Source organism: Austrofundulus limnaeus, unplaced genomic scaffold (assembly GCF_001266775.1).
Source record: "Austrofundulus limnaeus strain Quisiro unplaced genomic scaffold, Austrofundulus_limnaeus-1.0 Scaffold22, whole genome shotgun sequence".
NCBI classification, from domain to species: domain Eukaryota; kingdom Metazoa; phylum Chordata; class Actinopteri; order Cyprinodontiformes; family Rivulidae; genus Austrofundulus; species Austrofundulus limnaeus.
Genome location: NW_013952424.1, coordinates 2,678,537 through 2,691,785, shown reverse-complemented (window position 1 = coordinate 2,691,785; position 13,249 = coordinate 2,678,537). Strand labels below are relative to the sequence as shown.

The window sequence follows — 13,249 nt, the reverse complement described above, 5'->3', positions numbered from 1 at the left end:
TGGTTGTAATGTGACAAAATATGGAAAAGTTCAAGGGGTATGAATACTTTTGCAAACCACTGTAGCATGTCATTGCAGCATGGCTTTGCCTGCAGCATTGGACTTTCAGAAAATGTGTTTTCTATACCAGCTTGTGCCTGTCACATCAGCAGGTGTTTGTAATTAAGGTAAATGTGTGACAATATGAAATTTGAAGAGATTTTTTGTTAAAGTTGCATTAGCTGGGTTTTGAACCCTGATCTCCCACATGAAAGTCCATGACATAGACCATTAGACCAATGGAGCTGTGGCAGAAGGTGGTGCCAGGGGTTGGTTTGTATTTGTGCAGAAAGACGCCACATTGCCAATACAATTATTGACACAAAAATGCATAATATTACAACAATCAAGCAGTATTAAGACAACAATATGGTAAAACACCAAAATACAATCATATTAGTACTGTAAACACTGAACTACTGAGTTGAAATATTAAACTATGGTGCATTACCAAGTTGAGTACAGCATGGGGCAGTATTGGACCAATACAAGGCTCCATTGACTGACATTATATTTCATTAAACATTAATATTTCATAAACTATAAGTTTTACAGGCACCAAAAGGCATAGCCATCATTTAGCACTGGGGCTTTACAGATATAAATTACAATGGCAGCTCTAGGACAAAGTATGCAGGAGGAGAAGCATGGCAAAGTTGAGAGGACTTGGATGGGAAACGAATTACAATAGCGTGCATTGCATTGGATGAAAGGCAGCAGAAGAATAAATCTGCCCCTTTTATCTCCAGTACTTAAATAAGTTCTTAAATGTTAAATACTTAAATGTTGACATGATTTTAGCACAAATGTTTAAAAGAGGCATTTTGAAGATCACGCTTTTTTATTTTATTTTACTTTATTTTATTTTATTACAAATAGCAGTAGTCTGCTTCACACAGCCTGCTCACTGCTGCCGTTTGACTGAGCAGATAAGTTTCATAATGCATGAATGCAGTCAGGTTCATTCTGAAGTGGAGTGCAGATAAGACAGGCCATCTGGTGTCTGAGGCAGAAAAATAACATTTTTTTTTCGTCATACAGAAGTTGAATGGATGTACAGACACAAACACAGACATGTACCGCCCACCTGTCGCTTTAAATCCAGCAGCAGTGTTAAAAGGAAAAGCAAGAACACTCGGCTTGTCTAACTACTGAAGTGATGAGGATTCATCTCCATCCAAAGGCCTGATGGCTTCAACCAGCTAAAACTCTACAAGTGCTGAATAATAAAGTGGTTTAAGGGGGATGATTGTGAGTGCGAGCAGAATTCAAGCAGCCAGTGATTATTGATTGGTGACAAAATCTAAACACTCAGTAGTTGATTGTGTTCTTTGTTTCCCCTGAACTTCTTGAATTGCCTTGTCGACACAGCTTTTATTTACTAATCTGCATGACTGTGCAACATATTTTATGATTTCTGTCTGGTGGTTTCATGTGACTCAGAATAGGCTGCTGCTGCTGCTGCTTCACACGCCTCCATTTCTTACTTGTTAGTAGCTCACCGATTATTATTTTTTTGTTCATGGTCGTTTAAGAATAATAACTATGGAAAAAAAACATTTAAAGTGAGTACTCATACAACTAAACCAACGATGATGCTTTAACAGTATTTTTTATAGCTGCAAACTTGTTTGTTCATGGGTTTTTTTTACTTGAGCTGCCAGGTCAGGATTTCTGAACAAAGAAATTGAGTTTTCCATACAGGTTCTGTTTCTCTGACACRCTTCATTATGTTTGCCTCAACTGAAACCCTTAATAAAACAGTCCTGAGAGGTTAAAAGTACTACATAATGGAAGGAAATAAAAGTGACAAATATTTGAAACGTTACAGGTGATTTAACTCAACTGTAAGTGGTTATTCTTCTACATTAATTAGGATTAATAAAAAACAAATAACAGCTAACATTTATTTTCATTTTATTTATTTCAAATATGCATGCTGTAATACAAACAAAATACAGTTACATAAACCCAAACATTTGTTTTTCTGGACACTTCACCTCACATAAGCCTGAAACTGCATCTGGTGTACAGGTGCTGGTCATAAAATTAGAATATCATGAAAAAGTAGATTTATTTCAGTAATTCCATTTAAAAAGTGAAACTTGTATATTATAATCGTACATTACATACAAACTCATATATTTCAAATGTTTATTTCGTTTAATTTTGATGATTACAAATGACAACAAATGAAAATCTCAAATTCAGCATATCAGAAAATTAGAATATTACTGAAGACCAATAAAAACAAAGGATTTATAGAAATGTTGGCCAACTGAAAAGTATGAACATGAAAAGTATGAGCATGTACAGCACTCAGTATTTAGTTGGGGGTCCTTTGGCCTGTATTACTGCAGCAATGCGGCGTGGCATGGAGTCGATCAGTCTGTGGCACTGCTCAGGTGTTATGATAGCCCAGGTTGCTCTAATAGTGGCTTTTAGCTCTTCTGAATTGTTGGGTCTGGTGTATTGCATCTTCTTCTTCACAATACCCCATAGATTTTCTATGGGGTTAAGGTCAGGAGAGTTTGCTGGCCAATTAAGAACAGGGATACCATGGTCCTTCAACCAGGTACTGGTAGCTTTGGCACTGTGTGCAGGTGCCAAGTCCTGTTGGAAAATGAAATCTGCATCTCCAAAAAGTTGGTCAGCAGCAGGAAGCATGAAGTGCTCTAAAACTTCCTGGTATGTGGCTGCGTTGACCCTGGACCTCAGAAAACACAATGGACCAACACCAGCAGATGACATGGCACCCCAAACCATCACTGACTGTGGAAACTTTACACTGGACTTCAAGCAATGTGGATGAAGTGCCTCTCTTCTTTTCCTCCAGACTCTGGGACCTTGATTTCCAAAGGAAATGCAAAATGTACTTTCATCAGAGAACATGACTTTGGACCACTCACCAGCAGTCCAGTCCTGTTTCTCTGTAGCCCAGGCAAGACGCTTCTGACGCTGTCTGTGGTTCAAGAGTGGCTTGACACAAGGAATGCGACAGCAGAAACCCATGTCTTTCATACGTCTGTGTGTGGTGGTTCTTGAAGCACTCACTCCAGCTGCAGTCCACTCTTTGTGAATCTCCCCCACATTTTTGAATGGGTTTTGTTTCACAATCCTCTCCAGGGTGCGGTTATCTCTCTTGCTTGTACATTTTTTTCGACCACATCTTTTCCTTCCCTTCGCCTCTCTATTAATGTGCTTGGACACAGAGCTCTGTGAACAGCCAGACTCTTTAGCGATGACCTTTTGTGTCTTGCCCTCCTTGTGCAAGGTGTCGATGGTCGTCTTTTGGACAACTGTCAAGTCAGCAGTCTTCCCCATGATTGTGTAGCCTATAGAACTAGACTGAAAGACCATTTAAAGGCCTTTGCAGGTGGTTTGAGTTAATTAGCTGATTAGAGTGTGGCACCAGGTGCCATCCATTTTGAACCTTTTCACAAGATTCTAATTTTCTGATATGCTGAATTTGAGATTTTCATTTGTTGTCATTTGTAATCATCAAAATTAAACGAAATAAACATTTGAAATATATGAGTTTGTATGTAATGTATGAATATAATATACAAGTTTCACTTTTTAAATGGAATTACTGAAATAAATCTACTTTTTCATGATATTCTAATTTTATGAACAGCACCTGTATAATCAGAGTTGTCTACAGTCAGGAATATAGGAATGCCATGACCTGAGAATTTACACCAACATTTTGCATGTCCAACGGCACGGGGTGGGGGGTGGCGCAAGTAAAGTCTGTAAAGCAGCATGTCTGCAGCTGTTCACAAATCAAAATCTGTTTTGATTAGTGGAGAGGTGAGTGCACAGCAAGTGATCACGCTTGTCTGATTGTGCATTGAGTGGCCGTGTCTACATGCTGGCATAGGAGGCGCATTTGAGCTATAAGGGCAATTTGTCAGTCTGTTGGTCTATAAGCACCTCAGCAGAATGAAACTTAATAAAAATGTTTATATTTAAGATCATAAACAGAGAAACTGAGGGCAGTGTTGGTGGAAATGGATGAAAGGAAGATGATTCTTTGAAAAGTTCCTATTTGATGCTTTCACTTTTGCTGCAAATGAGATTCATCTGAAGTTATTAATTATGCTCATAATTTAAATATTTACCTTTCAGTCTCCTGCTCATGTTATATTACTACAAACTTCACAAGAGACATCAATAAATATTCTAAGATTTTATAGTCAGATGTGCACAGCTTTGTTCTTACTCTGAAATATATAATCTGTAATCACTCTAATTGTATAATTTTTGCAGTAAATTAGTCCACAGTTGCTCTGATATATACTGTATATATATATTTTTTAATGGTTGGTCATGTCACACCTCCAAACATGTTATGAGAACGTCGTTTATTATCACCCAGACTCTTAAGCGAAGTGTTAATCGGTGTGTTTTTACCCCAGGGATGCTGCTGGAGTAGAGGAAAGAGGTTTCTGCTGAAGCTCAATCAGGCATGGAGGACCTGCCTGCATGTGTGCTGGCGTGTGTGTGAGCGTTTGTGTGTCACTGCGTGTGCATCAAGCTCATTAATCTGCTTCCAATTGGCCGTGACATGTTCATTAGCCTGCCGCCTGTTTGCATTGTTAATGCCAGGCCTTATCCGGGGCTTCGGGACGCTTTGTGTGTTTGTATAGAAGTGTAGAATAAGCACAAGTCCAGAGCAGAAAATGCCGAGGTGGTACAGACAGGACAGATAAGTAGTGTGGTAAAGAAATGTTTAAGTTGCAATTTAACTCATTAAACCTTAAACAGCTGCTTATAAAGACCCTCAGCCTCCAACTCTGCCATTCAGTCGCTCTGTGTCGATCACTGTTTGATTTTATTTTGTGTCCTTTGTTTTGTTGTTTAGCCTGCGGCAAAGTAAATATCAGAGTGTTTTCTGTGAGCACACAGTCGGAAGTAGATTAATATCAGAAGAAATATTTATCAGTGGATTTGATTTTGGGTTTTTGTTCCTCTTTGTCTCTGATCTCCACTGCTTTTAATAACAGTTCATAGAAATACATTTATTTGGCCCCAGTGTGTTTTTTCATTTGTAACACAAACGTGCAATCATAAGATAAATGTCAAACGTAGCTGTTTTTGACAACTGGCTTGTGTATTTTCCCTCTTTGTGCCCACTCAGGGTGATTCCCCGTCGGGCTCATAAATCATTGTCTTTATTCCCCGGTGCCTCTCAGGATTGTTGTGATCCTGTCCAGTTRATGCATTAGACCTTTAAACGTCTCTGGTTTCTGTTGGTTGCTGCTGCTGTGTTATTCCCCTGAACGGGAAAAAAAAAAAGGTTTTTTGTGTTGTGGCTACCCACACCTGAGATATAGAAGGTTTTTTTTTATAATTAAAGTAGAAAATGAATACCACTCATTTCCGTAAAACCTTCCATAAACCTCCAGCAGGTTTCAAATATCATTGTAAAGGCCCTGTCACAACATAATGTTTCAAACAACTTATGCCAACTGAAAACTTTAAAGACATCCACGTTGAAGATGGAATTAAAAAAAATCAACTGGAAGCTATTTTAAGTGTGTACATAGTGTAATGCTAACAAATTGATCAAATATACAACTAGTAATTTACACATTACACAAGTTTACATAGGTTGTCTAAAATGTTATAGTGTGACAGGGTCTTTWAAAACATTCAACTTTTCTTTTGCAATTGAACTTTTTATATTTTGGACTGAATGTTGCTTAATGACTACATAGCAAGTATATACAGGTATATTTATTATTTGATTGTTGTTTAGCAAAGAAAATAGATGTGTCTATATAAAATGTGCTGAAACTGATCAGTATACCTCTTTTTTAAAAATAAAAAGGTGTGCAGTTTCTAACAATGAGATTTTGTTGATGTGGCAGAGAAAACTGCACAAAGCAATATTTACTAACCTGTTAAAATGCTTGATGGTGGCTTTGTTCTATGCTTAATTACACTTGACAGCTGAGAAAAAAGACTTCTGTCACTTTAAGCTGGTTCCAAAATAAGGAAAACAAAATTTCTGACATTACTGACAAAGTTTAAACAAGTCATCTAACTTTCTATTTATTTATGCAAATTCTCAAGGTTCATTATATTCAGCAAGAAAAAAAAGTAACCCTTTGCTGTTTTGCTTATTTCCTTTTTTATTTCTTTATTCCTTTAACTATCCTAAATTCYGTTTCTGTAACTTGAGGAGAAAAAAAAAACAGGTCTTCTGAAGGTTGCTCTTTTGTGTTTCTTTCTCAAAACATTTTAGAATGTTGGTTTCAATTTCTGTTTCATGACCTTATTAATGTGAACAAGGAGACTCTATAAACCAGCAGGGTTTTAAATGTTGGAGCTGTTTCCAAAGTAAAAGCAGCAGGTTTATGAGAGCTGTTAATGCCTCTTTATGTGAGACGTGCTCAGCAGATGCCAGTTTCCACGTCTGATTGTCTTCATCTTCTCCGAATCTCTTTATTTGATTCAAGTTGAATTCTGGCTGCTACTTTTACATCTTAATGCTTTAAACCAAGAAAATAAAGAATGCTGTCACATTAAAATTTGCAGTCTGTCTGATCATTTCTGCTGCACCACCAGCTAAAATAACTGACTTCAAATAGATATTATTGGAGCTGATATATAATTTGACCAGTAAGAGGTTAATGTGATGACATTTTTTAGTTGGCATGTACTGCAGCAGTTTGTAATCAGTGTGGAATCACGTTTGGAGTCTTATTTTCAAAACTGCTAAGAATATTAACTTTTAACACAATTTATCATTTAATTTTTTTTCTTTTAGCCAAAGCAACGCACCTCTTTGTCTTCATCTCTGGATGTCCAGAGGCCGGTCAATCACAGCTGTGAGCCCAGTGAGGTGAGCTCTTCCCTGGGCTACGCCAGCTTCAGCACCAGCCCCCCTGCCAGCCCGCCTCTCAGCCCAAACCAGGAGGACTCTGCGGGCTCCAACGACGACTGTCACCTCACAGGTGAGACGTACACACGTTTGTCAGCCACACAAAAGTGACGTTCCCTGACAGCGTCCCAGCATCCATTCTGTTCAGAAAAATTTTGACAACCTTTTGCAAATTAAGTGAATATTTCTTTTTGGCTCATAAAATAATAAAAAAAACTATTTCATTCAAGTAACTGTTTTATCCTATGAATAAAAAAATTATCTCTGCATTTAAAACGGACTTTTCAAATTCCCGTTTTGTTGTATATTATTTAAATGACGCTATGGTGTGAAAACTTGCTGTAATATTCTTCACATTTGCTGCAGCAGCAGAAAATTATTTTCCCCTGTGGGACATTTGTGGACTGGAAATTCATTGCTGTTTGAATAAATATGAATCAACAAGCTGTAAAGAAAATATTGAAACGCCTTTTTATTATGTAAAGCCAGCTGCTGACTTAGTGAATGGTTTTATTTAAGTGAATATATTTTCTGTCCTTTAAATTGTTGCTATCTTTGTGGAAGAGTATTATTTTAACACTGAAGTAATATAATAGATGCTCATCTCATCTCAGCTTAGCTTTTTTTTATCCCAGTTCCTTTTTTGTGGCACCTTTATAGCTTCAGTGGAGATAACAGTTAAACTGCTTGTGCCTGGGGACAAAATAGAAGTTTAATCCTTCTCCCCTGGGTTCCAGGAAATTGAAATCATATTTCTGCTCCTGTCATAAGGGAGGAGTGGGGGGTTACAGCTGAGAGGCAACATTTAGAGGCAAACATCAGATCATAAAGACTCGTAGCCTCAGTCAGACCATAGAGGAACTTACCGTGCAGACTGGATCTCACTGGAAGTTACAAAATAAACAAACATTTTCAGTGTGCTGTTGATTACACTGCAGCCACAAACTGACTGCCTCATTTAAAATGTCCACCTCACTGCTAAAGTTTTTTTCCCCCATGTTTTTGAGTGCTATTTTTCCAGTTGAATGCCATTACCAGCTGCCAAATTTCTCAATTTTTATTATCTGGCCTTGTGGAAAACCCCATTCTTTAGCTTCTTTAAAACAGCTTTTCAAAGGTTTTTCAGGTCATATATATATATATTTTTTTTTTCAGATAAAATTTAAAATGTAGGACTACTACACTAGAGAATTTACCAGAATTCTTTAAAGTAGGCATATCATGCTAATTTCTTAAATCATTCAGATGGGGTCTAAATAAAGTGGAACTCTCTAGCTTCTAGAGCAGTTCATTCTAGTTTGATAGAAGAGTTTACAGGTGCAGAAACTTTTTGCAAATGAATTAAAATATGTCAACAACATAAGACAAGTTCAGACCTTATTTGGCAGCTCCATCACAAATTCTAATGCAATAGTTCAGAAAACATATAGAAAAAAACCGAACAGGTTGAAAAATAGAATCCAAACAGAATATAAAGATAATTTTCTGCACTTCTAGAGACTCCAAGTGTACAACAAAATGGATTTAATGTCGCAAAAAAAACAACAGATTTTCCACTATGTGTCCACTTTTTAAAACAAGGTTCAAAAACATGAACATAAATGTTTAGTTGGCTCTGTGGGGAGTCTTTTCTACTGTCATAAGAAATTATTCAGTTTTGGCTTCATTTACTGCTGATTTGCAAAGGGTTTTCTTCAAAAGAAATGTGCAAAAATAAATGAGGTCTCCTTTTTTTTCCTCGAAACTGATGCTTGACTTTCAATAATGTTTGATTCTAATTTTAGATGATGGTCATGAGGGTTAATCAGGTTACTGCCTGTTTAATGATTTGAGGTTTCCCCCCTGAATTAATTAACTTTTACTGTACTCAGCCTGATTCATCCCTAACCTTCATCATCATCATAATTTTCTGATTTGTTGCATTTGTTACCATAGCAAGGAGATGTTTTATGTTAAAATGATGGTCATAGATGCATTCATTTACTGATGGTTTCAACCCAAGGGTCTCCCCACACCACACTTCACACACCCACTACACACACACACTCACACTCACACACACTTTGCTATCAGGCACCAACAAAGATTCGATGCAGGGGAAATCGACCCTCTGAGTTGTTTTTTTTGTGTGTGTGCGTGTATTTACGAGCATGCTTGATTCATGCTCGAGCGGTTCAGAGGCCCTGGTAGACTTTGATCTCTGTAAAGCCTGAAACACCAAACACATTATCAATTCACAGGTGTGTGTTCAGAAGACACACAGATTGAAAAACGAGTGAACACGACATCTGCGGCTATTGTACTCACTGAATCTCATCCTGTCAGACACATGCTTTTAAAGGAACAAATGTTGCTCAGTAATATTTTTAAATACATTTTAATATGTTTCCGTTTTATGAAAAGATATTGTATTGTTAGGACCCCATTTCAGCAATAACTTGTTACAAATCTAATATAGCTTTAGTRTATCTTTGCTTCTCCCTCTTGATTACTGAAGGAACACCTATAAATATGCTAATCTTCCTCTGCCTCCTAACACTCCTTTAAATTCTTCTTTTTCTATGAAAAGCCAAATGCTATGCTCATATCATAAAGAACATTAGAAAATAATGATTAGTGATTCTAACTCTTACTCAGTGAGAGTGAGATTTATGGGCTTTTTAGATAAGTTTTATTTTCAGAGCTCCCTGTTCTGGGAGCTGCTGTCCAACACTCCTGAGACACCTACAGTATATGAAAGCAGCGGGCATGGTCAATAAACCCAACCAGACCTGCTGCTGTCTGTTCAGCTGCGACTTGTGAACAGGGAAAAATACTTACTGACAAACGTGCTCTGTTCTTTTGGATAAATGGTATGAAAAATGTAGAAATTTCTTGGTTTTGTGGCTAAAATGTAGTAATGTGCAAATTTCCCCACTGCGGGATCAATAAAGTCTTATATTATCTTAAAATCTGCTAATTTTTTTCACATTTGCAATCAGGGGTGTGGCTCCATTTTTTGATGAAGCCTTCCCAGTCAAAGCTCTGCTTTTTCTTACTGCTAAATTATTATTTTTTTTTATTTAGAACCTTTTATTTTCTGTAAACTGACTTTATACGTAATCGGGSTTTAATATAGTTGGGCTTTACTTATATGACTGCTGTTTAAAGCCTGTTAAACTTATCCAATTGGTTGGTTTGTAAGGACTGCAAAGGTTTTTCTCTAAACRCCAGTGGTTTTCACAGCTCAGTTCAGGACCCTGCAATTAACCCTTTTTACAAGTGAGTTGGAATCAAATGAGTTTGCATTAATAAAGTATAAGAAAAACACCCAGAAAGACATTCTTAATATAATGTTTTCACTTCTGATTTGTGAGATAGCTGTTTGATCATTTGGTTTTACCAAAGTTCACTTCATGTCCTTATACATCATTTTTACCAACCTAATGAACTGTTTAAAAGTACCATACCAAATATCAGCTGATTTGATTCATTAGCACATGTAACAAACTTAATAGTTTATGAATAAGTTCTATTATTTCAAACTATTCATACATTAAACAAAATAAATGTATGGAAATATCTACCTGGAAAAAAATCACAACTTTTCTTGTGCTCCTGTGTAAAATTAAGGACATTGTTAATCAAGAATCTTTAATTTTTAAATGTTATAATTTGTTTAAATCAAGATACATGAGTTTAGTATCACTTTTTTTAAACAAACACACCGAATATTTAGAAAATATGACTGCATGTCCCCCCACCACCCCACCACCCTACTTTTTTGTTTTTCTCACTGACTGACTAGAAATAGATTGGCACTCACTTTATTCCCCACATTTAATGTTTTGGTCTTCCATTTTTTCCTACTCTTTTGCTTATACCCTCCCTGCTCTCTCTCTACTTATTAGCCTTATAAGGCCTATTGTAGGGTAACCATGGGAACAAGTAGCTTACAGGGAGAGACAGACAGAATGAAAGAACGGAGCGTATACGTATGTGGGTACAGAAGGCAGGGTCTTCAGGATTCAAAAGATGCCAGTGGAGAAGTGAGTGTGGGTGATAGAATGAAAATCTAATGTTGCAAGAGGAGGGAGGGATGAACAAAAACCAGGAAAGAGGAGACGATAAAATGAGAAAWTTCATGGATGTATTGAGAATGAGGACAGGAAAGTAAGGAGAGCATGCCTTTTTTATTTTTTATTTTAATTTTTTATTTTTGCAAACCATATAAGGTCTTTCCTTCCGATGCCTCCACATCTGTATGTTGCCTTATTTCTTCCCTAAAAATCACAAACCAGTCCTCAACACTGATCTAACATTACACAATGATCCCCCAGCCCTKCAGCAAATTATGCCAGTGTCAGCCACCTGCGTAGGCGGTTGGACAAAAAGTAGGCCTATTTATAACCCAATCCATCAYTGGTGCTGGTGTTATGCTTCATAACTGGGGTTTATGTAATCCTAGTGCCAAATGCAGTGCAGTGTTTGCAGAAACAGCTGTAGACTCTGAATTATGCAGTACCGCCCTGCAATAAGTTGAAGACAACAAATTACAATTATTCATTTATTTAAACCTTTATTTAACCAGTTAGATCCAACTGAGGTTAAACATCAATTTTTTCAACATTTACAACTTAATTTAAATTGGCTATAAAATCATTCAGAGACCAACTCAGTTCATTTCAAGTCTTGATTCCATTCTGAGGGAGCAGCAAACTGGAATCATTATTTTTTTATAATCTGTGCAAACCTTAGGTACAGTTAATAAAATGCAATCATCAGAACACAAATAAATGAGTAAATGATCCTAATTGAGTCTTCGTAGCAAAGCAATAACCTGCTTTGTGTGCTCAAGTGAACTAAAACCTTGAGTCCAGTGAATCAGTACAGCAAACATGAAWCCTCAGTTCACCTGCAACCCAGCATCAAGTCACACAATAAGCACTTTCCTTTCTCGATTTATTTATTTTAAGACGTGTACTAATCACAACAAAGTTGAGCAGTATAATTTTTTTATTCTCAATGAAAAGAAAACTTGCTGTCTTTACAGCTTTTTTCTTTAAAAGGACAATCGCTCCGACTGGAGAGAACCAGTTTTGATGATCCGACGCCTTTTTCTAAATTATACAAGACATTAAGCTCTAATTAACAGCACAGTTTCATTAATAAGCAAGATGGTTTGAATCACACCTCCCGTGTGCTTGATCTAATTTAGCTGTCACCTGAGGCAGCAGTGCTAACAAAGCAGGTTCACAAGTTTTTTAGTTCATTGGGTCTAATGAGGAGGTCAGTTGCGTTTAGTCACGCTTGCATTAARCCTCTGTGACAAAATCAGTTTGTATCAACCAATCAGCAACTGTCTGCAAACTGTTTGGATCCACCTTAATATTGTGCAAGTTCCCTTTGTGCCATCTGAACAGGTCTGATTGGTCAAGGCTTTATTTAGCTCTAAATGAACATCAGTAACAAAGCTGTAAAGCTTTGCAAGTTGAGAAATGGGCCTCTGTGGGTCTGATATGTTTTTACAAATGTCAAAGAGGCCTAATTAGATTTAGATCAGGGGACATTAGAGGCCAAGTCAACACCTTTMAAAGTACCTTATGAGCAGTTTGTGGCAGGGCAATAATTGCCATTTCCTTCAGGTAATAATTGTCACATCTACATTACATGAATGTCAGGACCCAAGTTTTATTTTATTTTTAACAGAATGTTACTCCTAGCCTCGGTCTTTTCTGGCTCAACCTCTTTAGTCCATCCAGATGTTTTTGGGATGTACAAATGAAAGACTCTACAACCTTTACAGGCAACAGAGCAATTTCTTCACCGTGGTTCACTAATAAAATKTGTGCAGAGCCGCAAAACATACAACTGGGATTTTCAATTCAATTCAATTCAAATTCAAAAATACATTATTGATCCCAGAGGGAAATTAGGTAATTAGGTAATTAGGTTTCACCTGGTTGCTCACAGGCCACTTTGAGTTTGTTGAAAAATATATAGTGAATTTGAACATTTAGCATTATTTTTACAGTTTAGGATAAAAAAATTGATTTATTTTTTCATTATTTGATCCTGAAAGGAAGAATCGGGTAACTGAAAGATAAATGTTATCTAAAGGATTCAACAGATTTCTTCTCTTCAACTTGTCTTACAGGTGTACCAAAAAAATCCTGATGGATTTAAGAAAATATTCCTGGAAGTCGGATTATTGAGKTTGTCAACAAACTACTAGTATGATGTAATCAACATGTTTCACTCCTTGTACCAGTAGTTTGGATCACATATTTGTGAACAAATGGACAGAAACCTTAAAGCTAACTTTTTTCTGTTGTGGGT

The 13,249-nt window shown here is 36.8% G+C and overlaps 1 protein-coding gene across 6 annotated transcripts in view; it reads left to right on the top strand.

The window, feature by feature from the left end:
- The window catches only part of anks1b (ankyrin repeat and sterile alpha motif domain containing 1B), a 187,814-nt gene that overhangs the window by 94,120 nt on the left and 80,445 nt on the right, over positions 1 to 13,249 (top strand). For all 6 annotated transcript variants that reach the window (XM_014004217.1, XM_014004221.1, XM_014004216.1 and 3 more), the window contains exon 13: positions 6,818 to 7,004. In XM_014004217.1, coding sequence (XP_013859671.1) covers positions 6,818 to 7,004 — 187 coding nt within the window. The remainder of the gene's footprint in view (positions 1 to 6,817; positions 7,005 to 13,249) is intronic.